The sequence below is a fragment of the Oncorhynchus gorbuscha genome, linkage group LG13 (assembly GCF_021184085.1).
Source record: "Oncorhynchus gorbuscha isolate QuinsamMale2020 ecotype Even-year linkage group LG13, OgorEven_v1.0, whole genome shotgun sequence".
NCBI classification, from domain to species: Eukaryota; Metazoa; Chordata; class Actinopteri; order Salmoniformes; family Salmonidae; genus Oncorhynchus; species Oncorhynchus gorbuscha.
In genome coordinates this window covers 1,900,156-1,920,254 of record NC_060185.1, presented here as the reverse complement: position 1 = coordinate 1,920,254, position 20,099 = coordinate 1,900,156, and the positions used below count along the sequence as shown (strand labels likewise).

Sequence of the window (20,099 nt, the reverse complement as noted above, 5' to 3'; positions counted from 1 at the left end):
TCATAGTGTTTCAACGGTCAGGGAGATAGAGCTGGTTGAGCTCATAGTGTTTCAACAGTCAGGGAGATAGAGCTCATAGTGTTTCAACAGTCAGGGAGATAGAGCTGGTTGAGCTCATAGTGTTTCAACGGTCAGGGAGATAGAGCTGGTTGAGCTCATAGCGTTTCAACAGTCAGGGAGATAGAGCTGGTTGTGCTCATAGTGTTTCAACAGTCAGGGAGGTAGAGCTCATAGTGTTTCAACAGTCAGGGAGATAGAGCTCATAGTGTTTCAACAGTCAGGGAGATAGAGCTGGTTGAGCTCATAGTGTTTCAACGGTCAGGGAGATAGAGCTGGTTGAGCTCATAGTGTTTCAACGGTCAGGGAGATAGAGCTCATAGTGTTTCAACAGTCAGGGAGATAGAGCTGGTTGAGCTCATAGTGTTTCAACAGTCAGGGAGATAGAGCTCATAGTGTTTCAACAGTCAGGGAGAGATAGAGCTCATAGTGTTTCAACAGTCAGGGAGATAGAGCTCATAGCGTTTCAACAGTCAGGGAGATAGAGCTGGTTGAGCTCATAGTGTTTCAACAGTCAGGGAGATAGAGCTCATAGTGTTTCCACAGTCAGGGAGATAGAGCTCATAGTGTTTCAACAGTCAGGGAGATAGAGCTCATAGTGTTTCAACGGTCAGGGAGATAGAGCTGGTTGAGCTCATAGTGTTTCAACAGTCAGGGAGATAGAGCTCATAGTGTTTCAACAGTCAGGGAGATAGAACTCATAGTGTTTCAACAGTCAGGGAGATAGAGCTCATAGTGTTTCAACAGTCAGGGAGATAGAACTCATAGTGTTTCAACAGTCAGGGAGATAGAGCTGGTTGAGGTCATAGTGTTTCAACGGTCAGGGAGATAGAGCTGGTTGAGCTCATAGCGTTTCAACAGTCAGGGAGATAGAGCTGGTTGAGCTCATAGTGTTTCAACGGTCAGGGAGATAGAGCTGGTTGAGCTCATAGTGTTTCAACAGTCAGGGAGATAGAGCTGGTTGAGCTCATAGTGTTTCAACAGTCAGGGAGATAGAGCTCATAGTGTTTCAACAGTCAGGGAGATAGAGCTGGTTGAGCTCATAGTGTTTCAACAGTCAGGGAGATAGAGCTCATAGTGTTTCAACGGTCAGGGAGATAGAGCTCATAGTGTTTCAACAGTCAGGGAGATAGAGCTCATAGTGTTTCAACGGTCAGGGAGATAGAGCTCATAGTGTTTCAACAGTCAGGGAGATAGAGCTGGTTGAGCTCATAGTGTTTCAACAGTCAGGGAGATAGAGCTGGTTGAGCTCATAGTGTTTCAACAGTCAGGGAGATAGAGCTGGTTGAGCTCATAGTGTTTCAACAGTCAGGGAGATAGAGCTGGTTGAGCTCATAGTGTTTCAACAGTCAGGGAGATAGAGCTCATAGTGTTTCAACGGTCAGGGAGATAGAGCTCATAGTGTTTCAACAGTCAGGGAGATAGAGCTGGTTGAGCTCATAGTGTTTCAACAGTCAGGGAGATAGAGCTGGTTGAGCTCATAGTGTTTCAACAGTCAGGGAGATAGAGCTGGTTGAGCTCATAGTGTTTCAACAGTCAGGGAGATAGAGCTGGTTGAGCTCATAGTGTTTCAACAGTCAGGGAGATAGAGCTCATAGTGTTTCAACAGTCAGGGAGATAGAGCTGGTTGAGCTCATAGTGTTTCAGCAGTCAGGGAGATAGAGCTCATAGTGTTTCAACGGTCAGGGAGATAGAGCTCATAGTGTTTCAACAGTCAGGGAGATAGAGCTGGTTGAGCTCATAGTGTTTCAACAGTCAGGGAGATAGAGCTGGTTGAGCTCATAGTGTTTCAACAGTCAGGGAGATAGAGCTGGTTGAGCTCATAGTGTTTCAACAGTCAGGGAGATAGAGCTGGTTGAGCTCATAGTGTTTCAACAGTCAGGGAGATAGAGCTCATAGTGTTTCAACAGTCAGGGAGATAGAGCTGGTTGAGCTCATAGTGTTTCAACAGTCAGGGAGATAGAGCTGGTTGAGCTCATAGTGTTTCAACAGTCAGGGAGATAGAGCTGGTTGAGCTCATAGCGTTTCAACGGTCAGGGAGATAGAGCTGGTTGAGCTCATAGCGTTTCAACGGTCAGGGAGATAGAGCTGGTTGAGCTCATAGCGTTTCAACGGTCAGGGAGATAGAGCTGGTTGAGCTCATAGCGTTTCAACAGTCAGGAGATAGAGCTCATAGTGTTTCAACAGTCAGGGAGATAGAGCTGGTTGAGCTCATAGTGTTTCAACAGTCAGGGAGATAGAGCTCATAGTGTTTCAACGGTCAGGAGATAGAGCTCATAGTGTTTCAACAGTCAGGGAGATAGAGCTCATAGTGTTTCAACGGTCAGGGAGATAGAGCTCATAGTGTTTCAACAGTCAGGGAGATAGAGCTGGTTGAGCTCATAGTGTTTCAACAGTCAGGGAGATAGAGCTCATAGTGTTTCAACAGTCAGGGAGATAGAGCTGGTTGAGCTCATAGTGTTTCAACAGTCAGGGAGATAGAGCTGGTTGAGCTCATAGTGTTTCAACAGTCAGGGAGATAGAGCTCATAGTGTTTCAACAGTCAGGGAGATAGAGCTCATAGTGTTTCAACAGTCAGGGAGATAGAGCTCATAGTGTTTCAACGGTCAGGGAGATAGAGCTGGTTGAGCTCATAGTGTTTCAACGGTCAGGAGATAGAGCTCATAGTGTTTCAACGGTCAGGAGATAGAGCTCATAGTGTTTCAACGGTCAGGGAGATAGAGCTCATAGTGTTTCAACAGTCAGGGAGATAGAGCTCATAGTGTTTCAACGGTCAGGGAGATAGAGCTCATAGTGTTTCAACAGTCAGGGAGATAGAGCTCATAGTGTTTCAACGGTCAGGGAGATAGAGCTCATAGTGTTTCAACAGTCAGGGAGATAGAGCTCATAGTGTTTCAACGGTCAGGGAGATAGAGCTCATAGTGTTTCAACAGTCAGGGAGATAGAGCTCATAGTGTTTCAACAGTCAGGGAGATAGAGCTCATAGTGTTTCAACAGTCAGGGAGATAGAGCTCATAGTGTTTCAACAGTCAGGGAGATAGAGCTCATAGTGTTTCAACAGTCAGAATAAGCTCATAGTGTTTCAACAGTCAGGGGAGCTGGTTTTGAATAAATGAATGTCGGGTTACTAAGTTTATGAATTCGTCTTTCTGGTTAACTTTTTTCTCTAGCCATTACATTCAGCACGGTCCACTTTCTGATGGACACCAGCCTGTGTTTTATATCTATCTATTCATTACATTACATTATACTCACTGGTATCACAATTACACGTGTGGAATTCAGCGGAACAGCATATATCCACCTTAAACCCCTCTGATTACACCCTACAGCATGTCGTGTTCAGATGTAGTGGTTGTAATACTTGACATACAGTATTCATTAGAATGGATAGTCATTGGTGAGGATACACTTGTCATTGTATGTGAATTATATATTTGGATATCATTAAAATGCCTGATAAATATCTTAAACCAATCTGTAATAACAGTAAACATGTTGTTCAGATATAATGCTGTTTTTTTATCTCACCTTTGCAGCTCCAATCTGTTCCTTCCTGAACTTCTCTAAAGGTGCAATTAGCACATCATCTGCATTCTGGATCTGCAACACAAATACACAGACACACAGACACACGGCATTCAATCAGGGCTTCAACAGTATCACATTACAGTAAAATACACGGACACACGGCATTCAATCAGGGCTTCAACAGTAGCGCACAATTGGCCCAGCGTCGTTAGGGAAGGGCTTGGCCCAGCGTCGTTAGGGGAGGGCTTGGCCCAGCGTCGTTAGGGGGGGGGGGTTTGGCCCAGCGTCATCCGGGTTTTTTAAATTTATTTTTATTTTTATTTTTTTATTTTATTTCACCTTTATTTAACCAGGTAGGCTAGTTGAGAACAAGTTCTCATTTGCAACTGCGACCTGACCAAAATAAAGCATAGCAGTGTGAACAGACAACACAGAGTTACACATGGAGTAAACAATTAACAAGTCAATAACACAGTAGGAAAAAAATGGGCAGTCTATATACAATGTGTGCAAAAGGCATGAGGAGGTAGGCGAATAATACAATTGTAGGCGAATAAGGGTTAGGGGAGGGTTTGGCCCAGCGTCGTCCGGGTTAGGGGAGGGTTTGGCCCAGCGTCGTCCGGGTTAGGGGAGGGTTTGGCCCAGCGTCGTCCGGGTTAGGGGAGGGTTTGGCCCAGCGTCGTCTGGGTTAGGGGAGGGTTTGGCCCAGCGTCGTCCGGGTTAGGGGAGGGTTTGGCCCAGCGTCGTCTGGGTTAGGGGAGGGTTTGGCCCAACGTCGTCCGGGTTAGGGGAGGGTTTGGCCCAGCGTCGTCCGGATTAGGTAAGGGGAGGGTTTGGCCCAGCGTCGTCCGGGTTAGGGGAGGGTTTGGCCCAGCGTCGTCCAGGTTAGGGGAGGGTTTGGCCCAGCGTCGTCCGGGTTAGGGGAGGGTTTGGCCCAGCGTCGTCCGGATTAGGTAAGGGGAGGGTTTGGCCCAGCGTCGTCCGGATTAGGTAAGGGGAGGGTTTGGCACAGCGTCGTCCGGATTAGGTAAGGGGAGGGTTTGGCCCAGCGTCGTCCGGGTTAGGGGAGGGGAGGGTTTGGCCCAGCGTCGTCCGGATTAGGTAAGGGGAGGGTTTGGCACAGCGTCGTCCGGGTTAGGGGAGGGGAGGGTTTGGCACAGCGTCGTCCGGATTAGGTAAGGGGAGGGTTTGGCACAGCGTCGTCCGGGTTAGGTAAGGGGAGGGTTTGGCACAGCGTCGTCCGGATTAGGTAAGGGGAGGGTTTGGCCCAGCGTCGTCCGGGTTAGGGGAGGGTTTGGCCCAGCGTCGTCCGGGTTAGGGGAGGGTTTGGACAAGCGTCGTCCGGGTTAGGTGAGGGTTTGGCCCAGCGTCGTCCGGGTTAGGGGGGAGTTACTTGGCTCATCGTGCTCTAGCGACTCCTTGTGGCGGGCCGGGCGCCTGCAGGCTGACTGCCGTCATCAGTTGAACAGTGTTTCCTCTGACACATTGGTGTGGCTGGCTTCCACGATAAGCGGGTGGGTGTAGCGTGGTTTGGCGGGTCATATTTGGGGAGTTGCAGCGATGAGACAAGATCAGAATTGGGACACTAGCGCCAACCAAAACCAGATTAGTCTGGCTGGCTGTCTGGCTGGCTGGCTGTCTGGCTGGCTGGCTGACAAGGCGCTTCATAGCCACTTTAAAAGCCACAGCTTCAAATCCTCATTCCCTACAGTTTGCTACAGCAGGAAAATAATAATACGATGCTGGGCCAAACCCCCATTAACCCCGACGATGCTGGGCCAAACCCCCCATTAACCCCGACGATGCTGGGCCAAACCCCCCATTAACCCCGACGATGCTGGGCCAAACCCCCATTAACCCCGACGATGCTGGGCCAAACCCCCATTAACCCTGACGATGCTGGGCCAAACCCCCATTAACCCTGACGATGCTGGGCCAAACCCCCATTAACCCCGACGATGCTGGGCCAAACCCCCCATTAACCCCGACGATGCTGGGCCAAACCCCCATTAACCCCGACGATGCTGGGCCAAACCCCCATTAACCCCGACGATGCTGGGCCAAACCCCCCATTAACCCCGACGATGCTGGGCCAAACCCCCATTAACCCCGACGATGCTGGGCCAAACCCCCCATTAACCCCGACGATTAAAACCCCCATTAACCCCGACGATGCTGGGCCAAACCCCCCATTAACCCCCCCATTAACGATGCTGGGCCAAACCCCCATTAACCCCGACGATGCTGGGCCAAACCCCCATTAACCCCGACGATGCTGGGCCAAACCCCCATTAACCCCGACGATGCTGGGCCAAACCCCCCATTAACCCCGACGATGCTGGGCCAAACCCCCATTAACCCCGACGATGCTGGGCCAAACCCCCCATTAACCCCGACGATGCTGGGCCAAACCCCCATTAACCCCGACGATGCTGGGCCAAACCCCCCATTAACCCCGACGATCCCAGTCTCATTTCAGATACATCCTGCTAGACACCAGCCTGTTCATTACTACATTATTCTGCTGCTAGACACCAGCCTGTTCATTACTACATTATTCTGCTGCTTCCGTGATAAACTCCAGACACCAGCCTGTTCATTACTACATTATTCTGCTGCTTCCGTGATAAACTCCAGACACCAGCCTGTTCATGTTTCATCAGACTAGAAGACATTTCTACCAAAAGTACGATCATTGTCCCCATGTGCAGTTGCAAACCGTAGTCTGGCTTTTTATCGCGGTTTTGGAGCAGTGGATTCTTCCTTGCGGAGTGGACTTTCAGGTTATGTCGATATAGGACTCGTTTTACTGTGGATATAGATACTTTTGTACCTGTTTCCTCCAGCATCTCACAAGGTCCTTTGCTGTTGTTCTGGGATTTGCACTTCTGGGTCCTTTGCACTTTTTGTTCATCTCTAGGAGACAGAGCGCGTCTCCTTCCTGAGCGGTATGATGGCTGCGTCGTCCCATAGTGTTTATGCTTGCGTACTATTGTTTGTATAGATTAACGTGGTTCCTTCAGGAAATTGCTCCCAAGGATGAACCAGACTTGTGGAGGTCTACAATTCTTTCTCTGAGATCTTGGCTGATTTATTTTGATTTTCCCATAATGTCAAGCAAAGAGGCACTGAGTTTGAAGGTAGGCCTCGAAATACATCCACAGGTACAACTACAATTGACTCAAATGATGTCAATTAGCCTATCAGACGCTTCGAAAGCCATGGCATAATTTTCTGGAATGTTCCAAGCTGTTTAAAGGCACAGTCAACTGAGTGTATGTAAACTTCTGACCCACTGGAATAGTGATACAGTGAATTAAAAGTGAAATCTGTCTGTAAAACAATTGTTGGAAAAATAACTTGTGTCATGCACAAAGTAGATGTCCTAACCGACTTGCCAAAACTATAGTTTGTTAACAAGACATTTGTGGAGTGGTTGAAAAACGAGTTTTAATGACTCCAACCTAAGTGTATGTAAACGTCCTACTTCAACTATATGTGTAGAGGGGTATTTCATCTGGACTGCATGTCTGTACGTCGGCAGCTCCAATACAATGAGCCTAAATACAAGAATGGGGATTTGAATGGGCCCTGGTGCATGTCTTACCTGGACTGTCAAGTCTACAGATTCACCAAACGGCATTATGATAAAGTCTACAGATTCACCAAACGGCATTATGATAAAGTCTACAGATTCACCAAACGGCATTATGATAAAGTCTACAGATTCACCAAACGGCATTATGATAAAGTCTACAGATTCACCAAACGGCATTATGATAAAGTCTACAGTTTCACCAAACGGCATTATGATAAAGTCTACAGATTCACCAAACGGCATTATGATAAAGTCTACAGTTTCACCAAACGGCATTATGATAAAGTCTACAGTTTCACCAAACGGCATTATGATAAAGTCTACAGTTTCACCAAACGGCATTATGATCAAGTCTACAGATTCACCAAACGGCATTATGATCAAGTCTACAGATTCACCAAACGGCATTATGATAAAGTCTACAGTTTCACCAATCTCTCTCTGTATTCCTAGTGACATTTTTTTTAAATGTCCCCTTTATTTAAGTTCTCATTTACAACTGGCCAAGACAAAGAAAAGCAGTGTGACACAGACAACAACAGAGTTAAAAATGGAGTAAAACAAACGTACAGTCAATATTACAATATAAAAATCTGTATACAGTGTGTGAAAATGAAGTAAGGAGGTAAGGCAATAAATAGGCCAATAGTGGTGAAGTAATTACAATTTATCATTAACACTGGAGTGATAGATGTGCAGATGAGGATGTGCAAGTAGAAATACTGGTGTGGAAAAGAGCAGAAAAACAAAAAATGAGGTAGGTAGTTGGTTGGACTATTACAGATGGGTTATTTACAGATGGGCTATGTACAGATGGGCTATTTACAGACGGGATATTTACAGATGGGCTATGTACAGATGGGCTATTTACAGATGGGTTATTTACAGATGGGCTGTGTACAGATGGACTGTTTACAGATGGGCTATGTACAGATGGGATATTTACAGATGGGCTGTTACAGATGGGCTATTACAGATGGGCTATTACAGATGGGCTGTTTACAGATGGGCTATTACAGATGGGCTATTACAGATGGGCTATTACAGATGGGCTATTACAGATGGGCTATTACAGATGGGCTATTACAGATGGGCTATTACAGATGGGCTATTACAGATGGGTTATTTACAGATGGGCTATGTACAGATGGGCTATTTACAGATGGGCTATGTACAGATGGACTGTTTACAGATGGGCTATGTACAGATGGGATATTACAGATGGGCTATTACAGATGGGCTATTACAGATGGGCTGTTTACAGATGGGCTATTACAGATGGGCTATTACAGATGGGCTATGTACAGATGGGCTATTTACAGATGGGCTATGTACAGATGGACTGTTTACAGATGGGCTATTACAGATGGGTTATTTACAGATGGGCTATGTACAGATGGGCTATTTACAGATGGGCTATGTACAGAGGGACTGTTTACAGATGGGCTATGTACAGATGGGGTATTACAGATGGGCTATTACAGATGGTCTATTACAGATGGGCTATTACAGATGGGCTATTACAGATGGGCTGTTTACAGATGGGCTATTACAGATGGGCTATTACAGATGGGCTATGTACAGATGGGCTATTTACAGATGGGCTATGTACAGATGGACTGTTTACAGATGGGTTATGTACAGATGGGCTATTACAGATGGGCTATTACAGATGGGCTATTACAGATGGGCTATTACAGATGGGTTATTTACAGATGGGCTATTACAGATGGGTTATTTACAGATGGGCTATGTACAGATGGGCTATTTACAGATGGGCTATGTACAGATGGACTGTTTACAGATGGGCTATGTACAGATGGGCTATTACAGATGGGCTATTACAGATAGGCTATTACAGATGGGCTATTACAGATGGGCTATTACAGATGGGCTGTTTACAGATGGGATATTTACAGATGGGCTATTACAGATGGGCTATTACAGATGGGCTGTTTACAGATGAGCTATTTACAGATGGGCTATTTACAGATGGGCTGTGTACAGATGGGCTGTTTACAGATGGGATGTTTACAGATGGGCTATTTACAGATGGACTGTTTACAGATGGGCTATTACAGATGGGAAATTACAGATGGGCAATTTACAGATGGGATATTACAGATGGGCTGTGTACAGATTGGCTGTTTACAGATGGGCTGTTTACAGATGGGCTATTTACAGATGGGCTATTACAGATTGGCTATTACAGATGGGCTATTACAGATGGGATATTTACAGCTGGGCTATGACAGATGGGCTATTACAGATGGGGTATTACAGATGGGAATTACAGATGGGCTATTTACATATGGGCTATTTACAGATGGGCTATGTACAGATGGGATATTTACAGATGGGCTATTACAGATGGGCTATTACAGATGGGCTATTACAGATGGGCTGTTTACAGATGGGCTATTACAGATGGGCTATTACAGATGGGCTATTACAGATGGGCTATTACAGATGGGCTATTACAGATGGGCTATTACAGATGGGCTATTACAGATGGGCTATTACAGATGGGTTATTTACAGATGGGCTATGTACAGATGGGCTATTTACAGATGGGCTATGTACAGATGGACTATTTACAGATGGGCTATGTACAGATGGACTGTTTACAGATGGGCTATGTACAGATGGGATATTACAGATGGGCTATTACAGATGGGCTATTACAGATGGGCTATTACAGATGGGCTATTACAGATGGGCTATTACAGATGGGCTATGTACAGATGGGCTATTTACAGATGGGCTATGTACAGATGGACTGTTTACAGATGGGCTATTACAGATGGGTTATTTACAGATGGGCTATGTACAGATGGGATATTTACAGATGGGCTATGTACAGAGGGACTGTTTACAGATGGGCTATGTACAGATGGGGTATTACAGATGGGCTATTACAGATGGTCTATTACAGATGGGCTATTACAGATGGGCTATTACAGATGGGCTGTTTACAGATGGGCTATTACAGATGGGCTATTACAGATGGGCTATGTACAGATGGGCTATTTACAGATGGGCTATGTACAGATGGACTGTTTACAGATGGGTTATGTACAGATGGGATATTACAGATGGGCTATTACAGATGGGCTATTACAGATGGGATATTACAGATGGGCTATTACAGATGGGCTATTACAGATGGGTTATTTACAGATGGGCTATGTACAGATGGGCTATTTACAGATGGGCTATGTACAGATGGACTGTTTACAGATGGGCTATGTACAGATGGGCTATTACAGATGGGCTATTACAGATAGGCTATTACAGATGGGCTATTACAGATGGGCTATTACAGATGGGCTGTTTACAGATGGGATATTTACAGATGGGCTATTACAGATGGGCTATTACAGGTGGGCTGTTTACAGATGAGCTATTTACAGATGGGCTATTTACAGATGGGCTGTGTACAGATGGGCTGTTTACAGATGGGCTGTTTACAGATGGGCTATTTACAGATGGACTGTTTACAGATGGGCTATTACAGATGGGAAATTACAGATGGGCATTTTACAGATGGGATATTACAGATGGGCTGTGTACAGATTGGCTGTTTACAGATGGGCTGTTTACAGATGGGCTATTTACAGATGGGCTATTACAGATTGGCTATTACAGATGGGCTATTACAGATGGGATATTTACAGCTGGGCTATGACAGATGGGCTATTACAGATGGGGTATTACAGATGGGAATTACAGATGGGCTATTTACATATGGGCTATTTACAGATGGGCTATGTACAGATGGACTATGTACAGCTACACCGACCGGTAAGCTGTTCTGACAGCTGATGCTGTCTGGGGATGAGGTGGGTAGTTGGTTGGGCTAATACAGATGGACTATGTACAGCTACACCGACCGGTAAGCTGCTCTGACAGCTGACGCTTGAAGTTAGTGAGGGAGATATGAGTCTCCAGCTTCAGTGATTTTTTTCAATTCGTTCCAGTCATTGGCAGCAGAGAACTTGAAGGAAAGGTGGCCAAATGAGGTGTTCGCTTTGGGGATGACCAGTGCAATATACCTGCTGGAGCGCGTGCTACGGGTGGGTGTTGCTATGGTGACCAGTGAGCGGAGATAAGGCAGAGCTTTACCTAGCAAAGACTTGTAGATGACCTGGAGCCAGAGGGTTTGGCGGTGAATATGTAGCGAGGATGAGTCAACGAGAGCATACAGGTCGCAATGGTGGGTAAGTATATGGGGCTTTGATGACAAAACGGATGGCACTGTGATAGACTGCATCCAATTTGCTGATTAGAGTGTTGGAGGCTATTTTGTAAATGACATCGCCAAAGTCAACTATTAGCAGGATAAGTTTGGCAGAGGGTAAGTTTGGCAGCGTGAGTGAAGGAGGCTTTGTTGTGAAATAGGAAGCCGATTCTAGATTTAATTTTGGATTGGAGATGCTTCATCTGAGTCTGGAAGGAGAGTTTACAGTCTAACCAGACACCAAGATATTTATAGTTGTCCACATATTCTAAGTCAGAACCTTCCAGAGTAGTGGTGCTCGGCGGGCGGGCAGGTGTGGGCAGCGATCGGTTGAAGAGCTTACATTTAGTTTTACTAGCGTTTAAAAGCAGTTGGAGGCCATGGAAGGAGTGTTGTATGGCATGACAGAGTGAAAGCCTTGCCTTCTAAGAAGAAGGCTGCAAAATACTGTTTTTATCGATGTTGGTTATATCATTTAGAGCGTGGCTGAGGTGCACCCATGATCAGCTTGGAAACCAGATTGCATAGGTACGGTGGGATTTGAGATGGTCGGTGATCTGTTTGTTCACTTGGCTCTCGAAGACTTTAGAAAGGCACTTTAGAAGGGCAGGATCGATATTTATTTTACCTTTATTTAACAAGGCAAGTCAGATAATAACAAATTCTTATTTTCAATGATGGCCTAGGAACAGTGAATGAATGCCTGTTCAGGGACAGAACGACAAACCTTGTACCTTGTCAGCTTGGGGGTTTGAACTTGCAACCTTCCGGTTACTAGTCCAACACTCTAACCACTAGGCTACCCTGCCGCCCCGATATAGGTCTGTAACAGTTTGGGTCTAGAGTGTCTCCCCCTTTGAAGAGGGGGATGACCGTGGCCGCTTTCCAATCTTTAGGAATCTCAAAAAATATGATAGAGAGGTTGAACAGACTAGTAATAGGAGCTGTGTCAATTGTGGCTGATAATTTTAGGAACAGAGGGTCCAGATTGTCTAGCCCGGCTGATTTGTAGGGATCCAGATTCTGCAGCTCTTTCAGAACATCAGCTGTCTGGATTTGGGTGAAGGAGAAGCAGGGGGGTTTCTGTGGAGGGTGCAGAGCTGTTGGCCGGGGTCGGGGTCGCCAAGTGGAAAGCATGGCCAGCTGTAGAAAAGTGATGAGGGGTGGTTGTTTGACCGTGGACCCAATACACACGCAGGCAATGAGGCAGTGATTGCTGAGCTTCTGGTTGAAGAAAGCATAGGTGTATTTAGAGGGCAAGTTGGTCAGGATGATATCTATGAGGGTGCCCATGTTTACGGATTTGGGGTTGTACCTGGCAGGTTCCTCTTTAATCTGTGTGAAGACATCGTGCTTCTACACCTGCATTACTTGCTGTTTGGGGTTTTATGCTGGGTTTCTGTACAGCACTTTGAGACATCAGCACTAGTATGTAAATACATTTCTTTCTGTTTGGGGTTTTATGGTTTCTGTATTTCACAGCTGAGTAATGGTATTTCACTAGTAATGGGGAAGGATTTGACCAGCATTGCTTTCTGTTTGGGGTTTTAGGCTGGGTTTCTGTACAGCACTTTGAGACATCAGCTGATGTAAATACATTTCATGGTATTTCACTAGTAATGGGGAAGGATTTGACCAGCCGTGCTTCTACACCTGCATTGCTTACTGTTTGGGGTTTTATGCTGGGTTTCTGTACAGCACTTTGAGATATCAGCTGATGTAAGAAGAGCTTTATAAATACATTAGATTGATTTGATTGATCTAGCTTAGATTGTCCGATGGTCCGGGGTGTTAAGCATCATGCTTGATAGCTACCAGTTAAAGTGAAAAGGGATGATCATCAATACTGCCCTCATCATACAGTAACACTGGGTATAATATCACCCCCCAGTTTCTACACAGTGACCTTTAAAAAGAGGCAGTGAAAGACTGAGGGTTACATCTGTGTGTTTCAGCTCTGAATGGCTCCAGTGGGACGAATGCAGCTGTGAGAACAGCTTTCACTTCAGTTCCAGTTAAAGCCAGAGTGTGTCTGGGATGACAGTGCAATAGTTATAGAAGCACCTGGAGCTGTTCTGTCTGGAACTCTCTAAACTCACCCACCTAACAACATGTAATAAATAACACTCTCATTTGCACCACAAATCAGAAAGTACTGAAATACAGGAAGAAAAATAATTGCCGATAGTAACAGACCAGAGTAGAAGATTGGGGATAGTAACAGACCAGAGTAGAAGATTGGGGATAGTAACAGACCAGAGTAGAAGATTGGTGATAGTAACAGACCAGAGTAGAAGATTGGGGATAGTAACAGACCAGAGTAGAAGATTGGATATAGTAACAGACCAGAGTAGAAGATTGGTGATAGTAACAGACCAGAGTAGAAGATTGGGGATAGCAACAGACCAGAGTAGAAGATTGGTGATAGTAACAGACCAGAGTAGAAGATTGGGGATAGTAACAGACCAGAGTAGAAGATTGGGGATAGTAACAGACCAGAGTAGAAGATTGGATATAGTAACAGACCAGAGTAGAAGATTGGTGATAGTAACAGAACAGAGTAGAAGATCGGGGATAGTAACAGACCAGAGTAGAAGATTGGGGATAGCAACAGACCAGAGTAGAAGATTGGGGATAGCAACAGACCAGAGTAGAAGATTGGGGATAGCAACAGACCAGAGTAGAAGATTGGGGATAGCAACAGACCAGAGTAGAAGATTGGGGATAGTAACAGACCAGAGTAGAAGATTGGGGATAATAACAGACCAGAGTAGAAGATTGGATATAGTAACAGACCAGAGTAGAAGATTGGGGATAGTAACAGACCAGAGTAGAAGATTGGGGATAGTAACAGACCAGAGTAGAAGATTGGATATAGTAACAGACCAGAGTAGAAGATTGGTGATAGTAACAGAACAGAGTAGAAGATCGGGGATAGTAACAGACCAGAGTAGAAGATTGGGGATAGCAACAGACCAGAGTAGAAGATTGGGGATAGCAACAGACCAGAGTAGAAGATTGGGGATAGCAACAGACCAGAGTAGAAGATTGGGGATAGCAACAGACCAGAGTAGAAGATTGGGGATAGCAACAGACCAGAGTGGAATCTCTGAGAATTTATGTTGCCCATAACGCATTTTACGAGAGCGGTAAACCTAATTTCTCCACTGAACTAACATTGATTTGAATGAAAATATTTTAAAATAATAATTTACATTTGGTGAAGATTCAGTTTAAAATGGTACTAAAACTCTCACTGTATGTAAATTTTATCTGTGAGTTATTTCGGCACCTCTGGCACTACAATATCTATTTCCTCCCGAGCACAGAGCAACGGCCGGCAGGAGATACAGTACATGATGTTAGCAAACAGCTCTCACAGACCAGCAGCTCTGTCTAACTGGCGTGTGTGTGCGTGCACACGTGTGAATGTGTCTCAGTGTGGGTGGGGACAGCAGCCTTCAGGGTGAGGACACCACTCAGCCCAGGGTGGGGACAGACAGGGGTGGGGAATTTCAGGGTGGGGACAGCCATCTAGGGTGGGGACAGACTGATTATGGGGACAGACAGCCCATCTCAGGGTTATGAGACAGAAAAGACACCCATCTCAGGGTTCTCATCTGAGGAATTCACAACCTTACAGCTCCAGGTTTGACTAGCGGTTTGACCGGGTTACAGACAGCCCAGACTCTCAATGAGATCTTCCAGCCCATCTCAGGGTGGGGACCCAAACCAGCCCATCTCCCTTTTCTCAGGGGATGAATAACTGAGAAACCGGTAAATTATTAGACGTTATTTCTATGACCTGAAATGTTAAATTGGCCTTTTTGCAATGTCTAAATCTGGGGACAGACAGCCCAATCTCCCAGCCCATTCAGGGTGGGGACAGACAGCCCATCTCAGGGTGGGGACAGACAGCCCTCTCTGCTATCTTCATTCTCAGGGTGAATCATCAGGGTGGGGACAGACAGCCCATCTCAGGGTATGGGGACAGACAGCCCATCTCAGGGTGACAGACAGCCCATCTCAGGGTGGGGACAGACCCATCTCAGGGTGACAGGATCAGACAGCCCATCTCAGGGTGGGGACAGACAGCCCATCTCAGGGTGAGGACAGACAGCCCATCTCAGGGTGAGGATCAGGGTGGGGACAGCCCATCTCAGGGTGGGGACAGACAGCCCATCTCAGGGTGGGGACAGACAGCCCATCTTCAGGGCCCATCTCAGGGGACAGACAGCCCATCATCTCAGGGTGGGGACAGACAGCCCATCTCAGGGTGAGGATGGGGACAGACAGCCCATCTCAGGGTGGGGACAGACAGCCCATCTCAGGGTGGGGACAGACAGCCCATCTCAGGGTGGGGACAGACAGCCCATCTCAGGGTGGGGACAGACAGCCCATCTCAGGGTGGGGACAGACAGCCCATCTCAGGGTGGGGACAGACAGCCCATCTCAGGGTGAGGACAGACAGCCCATCTCAGGGTGGGGACAGCCCATCTCAGGGTGGGGACAGACAGCCCATCTCAGGGTGAGGACAGACAGCCCATCTCAGGGTGGGGACAGATCAGCCCATCTCAGGGTGGGGACAGACAGCCCATCTCAGGGTGGGGACAGACAGCCCATCTCAGGGTGGGGACAGACAGCCCATCTCAGGGTGGGGACAGACAGCCCATCTCAGGGTGGGGACAGACAGCCCATCTCAGGGTGAGGACAGACAGCCCATCTCAGGGTGGGGACAGCCCATCTCAGGGTGGGGACAGACAGCCCATCTCAGGGTGAGGACAGACAGCCCATCAGCCAGCCCATCTCAGGGTGGGGACAGACAGCCCATCTCAGGGTGGGGACAGACAGCCCATCTCAGGGTGGGGACAGACAGCCCATCTCAGGGTGGGGACAGACAGCCCATCTCAGGGGGTGGGGACAGACAGCCCATCTCAGGGTGGGGACAGACAGCCCATCTCAGGGTGGGGACAGACAGCCCATCTCAGGGTGGGGACAGACAGCCCATCTCAGGGTGGGGACAGACAGCCCATCTCAGGGTGGGGACAGACAGCCCATCTCAGGGTGGGGACAGACAGCCCATCTCAGGGTGAGGACAGACAGCCATCTCAGGGTCTCAGGGTGGGGACAGACAGCCCATCTCAGGGTGGGGACAGACAGCCCATCTCAGAGATGGGGACAGACAGCCCATCTCAGGGTGGGGACAGAGGGTGGGGACAGACAGCCATCTCAGGGTGGGGACAGACAGCCCATCTCAGGGTGGGGACAGACAGCCCATCTCAGGGTGGGGACAGACAGCCCATGAGATGGGGACAGACAGCCCATCTCAGGGTGGGGACAGACCATCTCAGGGTGGGGACAGACAGCCCATCTCAGGGTGAGGACAGACAGCCCATCTCTGGGGACAGGGGGTGGGGACAGACAGCCCATCTCAGGGTGGGGACAGACCCATCTCAGCCCCCATCTCAGGGTGGGGACAGACAGCCCATCTCAGGGTGGGGACAGACAGCCCATCTCAGGGTGGGGACAGACAGCCCTGAGATGGGGACAGACAGCCCATCTCAGGGTGGGGACAGACAGCCCATCTCAGGGTGGGGACAGACAGCCCATCTCAGGGTGGGGACAGCCCATCTCAGGGTGGGGACCCTGAGATGGGGACAGACAGCCCATCTCAGGGTGGGGACAGACAGCCCATCTCAGGGTGGGGACAGACAGCCCATCTCAGGGTGGGGACAGACAGCCCATCTCAGGGTGGGGACAGACAGCCCATCTCAGGGTGGGGACAGACAGCCCATCTCAGGGTGAGGACAGACAGCCCATCTCAGGGTGAGGACAGACAGCCCATCTCAGGGTGGGGACAGACAGCCCATTTCAGGGTGGGGACAGACAGCCCATCTCAGGGTGGGGACAGACAGCCCTGAGATGGGGACAGACAGCCCATCTCAGTATGGGGACAGACAGCCCATCTCAGGGTGGGGACAGACAGCCCATCTCAGGGTGGGGACAGACAGCCCATCTCAGGGTGGGGACAGACAGCCCATCTCAGGGTGAGGACAGACAGCCCATCTCAGGGTGGGGACAGACAGCCCATCTCAGGGTGAGGACAGACAGCCCATCTCAGGGTGGGGACAGACACCCCATCTCAGGGTGGGGACAGACAGCCCATCTCAGGGTGAGGACAGACAGCCCATCTCAGGGTGAGGGCAGACAGCCCATCTCAGGGTGAGGACAGACAGCCCATCTCAGTATGGAGCTCAGTTCACAATGCATGTAGACCTATCATCTCATCAAAGTCACTTTTTTTCTTGTGACAGGTAGGCCTACATTTGGTGTAGCCTATGATACAATAACATAAGGACGAATTGCTTGTCTAATTTACACTTCTCCATCTGGCTTTCGGGTGTCAGCTGCTGCAGTTTTAAAACAGCCAATCACTCGAATATCTTTGCTTTAAATCAATGTGCATGCGAGCACATTCTCGCAGTCTTTCTCTCTCCCAAAATACATAATCCTGTTTAATATTGATTTATATATCGATGTCCTCGCCTACTTCCTCCAGGTCATACATTCAATGTAGCATTAGCCTTATATTAAGCTAATTCAATCTGATTCTACTGTTTGCATCAGTTACCTGATGTGGAATAGAGTTCCATGTAGTCATGGCTCTATGTAGTACTGTGGAATAGAGTTCCATCTAGTCATGTCTCTATGTAGTACTGTGGAATAGAGTTCCATGTAGTCATGGCTCTATGTAGTACTGTGGAATAGAGTTCCATGTAGTCATGGCGCTATGTAGTACTGTGGAATAGAGTTCCATCTAGTCATGTCTCTATGTAGTACTGTGGAATAGAGTTCCATGTAGTCATGGCGCTATGTAGTACTGTGCGCCTCCCACAGTCTGTTCGGGACTTGGGGACTGTGAAGATACATGGGTATGTATGGGTGACTGAGCTGTGTGCTAGTCAGATGATATCTGACATATGGTTCAGGAGGAGATGATGATATCTGACATATGGTTCAGGAGGAGATGATGATATCTGACATACGGTTCAGGAGGAGATGATGATATCTGACATATGGTTCAGGAGGAGATGATATCTGACATACGGTTCAGGAGGAGATGATATCTGACATATGGTTCAGGAGGAGATGATATCTGACATACGGTTCAGGAGGAGATGATATCTGACATATGGTTCAGGAGGAGATGATATCTGATATATGGTTCAGGAGGAGGAGATGATATCTGACATATGGTTCAGGAGGAGAAGATGATATCAGACATATGGTTCAGGAGGAGATGATATCTGATATATGGTTCAGGAGGAGATGATATCTGATATATGGTTCAGGAGGAGATGATATCTGACATATGGTTCAGGAGGAGAAGATGATATCGGACATATGGTTCAGGAGGAGATGATATCTGATATATGGTTCAGGAGGAGATGATATCTGACATATGGTTCAGGAGGAGATGATATCTGACATATGGTTCAGGTGGAGATGATATCTGACATATGGTTCAGGAGAAGGTGATATCTGATATATGGTTCAGGAGGAGGAGATGATATCTGACATATGGTTCAGGAGGAGATGATATCTGACATACGGTTCAGGAGGAGGAGATGATATCTGACATACGGTTCAGGAGGAGATGATATCTGACATATGGTTCAGGAGAAGGTGATATCTGATATATGGTTCAGGAGGAGGAGATGATATCTGACATATGGTTCAGGAGAAGGTGATATCTGATATATGGTTCAGGAGGAGGAGATGATATCTGACATATGGTTCAGGAGAAGGTGATATCTGATATATGGTTCAGGAGGTGGAGATGATATCTGACATATGGTTCAGGAGAAGGTGATATCTGATATATGGTTCAGGAGGAGGAGATGATATCTGACATACGGTTCAGGAGGAGATGATATCTGACATATGGTTCAGGAGGAGATGATATCTGACATATGGTTCAGGAGAAGGTGATATCTGATATATGGTTCAGGAGGTGGAGATGATATCTGACATATGGTTCAGGAGAAGGTGATATCTGATATATGGTTCAGGAGGAGGAGATGATATCTGACATATGGTTCAGGAGGAGGAGATGATATCTGACATATGGTTCAGGAGGAGATGATATCTGACATATGGTTCAGGAGGAGATGATATCTGACATATGGTTCAGGAGGACAAGGTGATATCTGACATATGGTTCAGGAGGAGATGATATCTGATATATGGTTCAGGAGGACAAGATGATATCTGACATATGGTTCAGGAGGAGATGATATCTGACATATGGTTCAGGAGGAGATGATATCTGATATATGGTTCAGGAGGAGATGATATCTGACATATGGTTCAGGAGGAGATGATATCTGACATATGGTTCAGGAGGAGATCAAATCAAATCAAATTGTATTTGTCACATACACATGGTTAGCAGATGTTAAATGCGAGTGTAGCGAAATGCTTGTGCTTCTAGTTCCGACAATGCAGTGATAACCAACAAGTAATCTAACTAACAATTCCAAAACTACTGTCTTATACACAGTGTAAGGGGATAAGGAACATGTACATAAGGATATATGAATGAGTGATGGTACAGAGCAGCATACAGTAGATGGTATCGAGTACAGTATATACATATGAGATGAGTGTGTA

General features: G+C 47.1%; 1 protein-coding gene across 4 annotated transcripts in view; it reads right to left on the bottom strand.

The window, feature by feature from the left end:
* The window catches only part of LOC123992447 (rho GTPase-activating protein 42-like), a 222,029-nt gene that overhangs the window by 101,549 nt on the left and 100,381 nt on the right, over positions 1 to 20,099 (bottom strand). For all 4 annotated transcript variants that reach the window (XM_046293584.1, XM_046293585.1, XM_046293586.1 and 1 more), the window contains exon 4: positions 3,589 to 3,660. In XM_046293584.1, the coding sequence (XP_046149540.1) occupies positions 3,589 to 3,660 (72 nt within the window). The remainder of the gene's footprint in view (positions 1 to 3,588; positions 3,661 to 20,099) is intronic.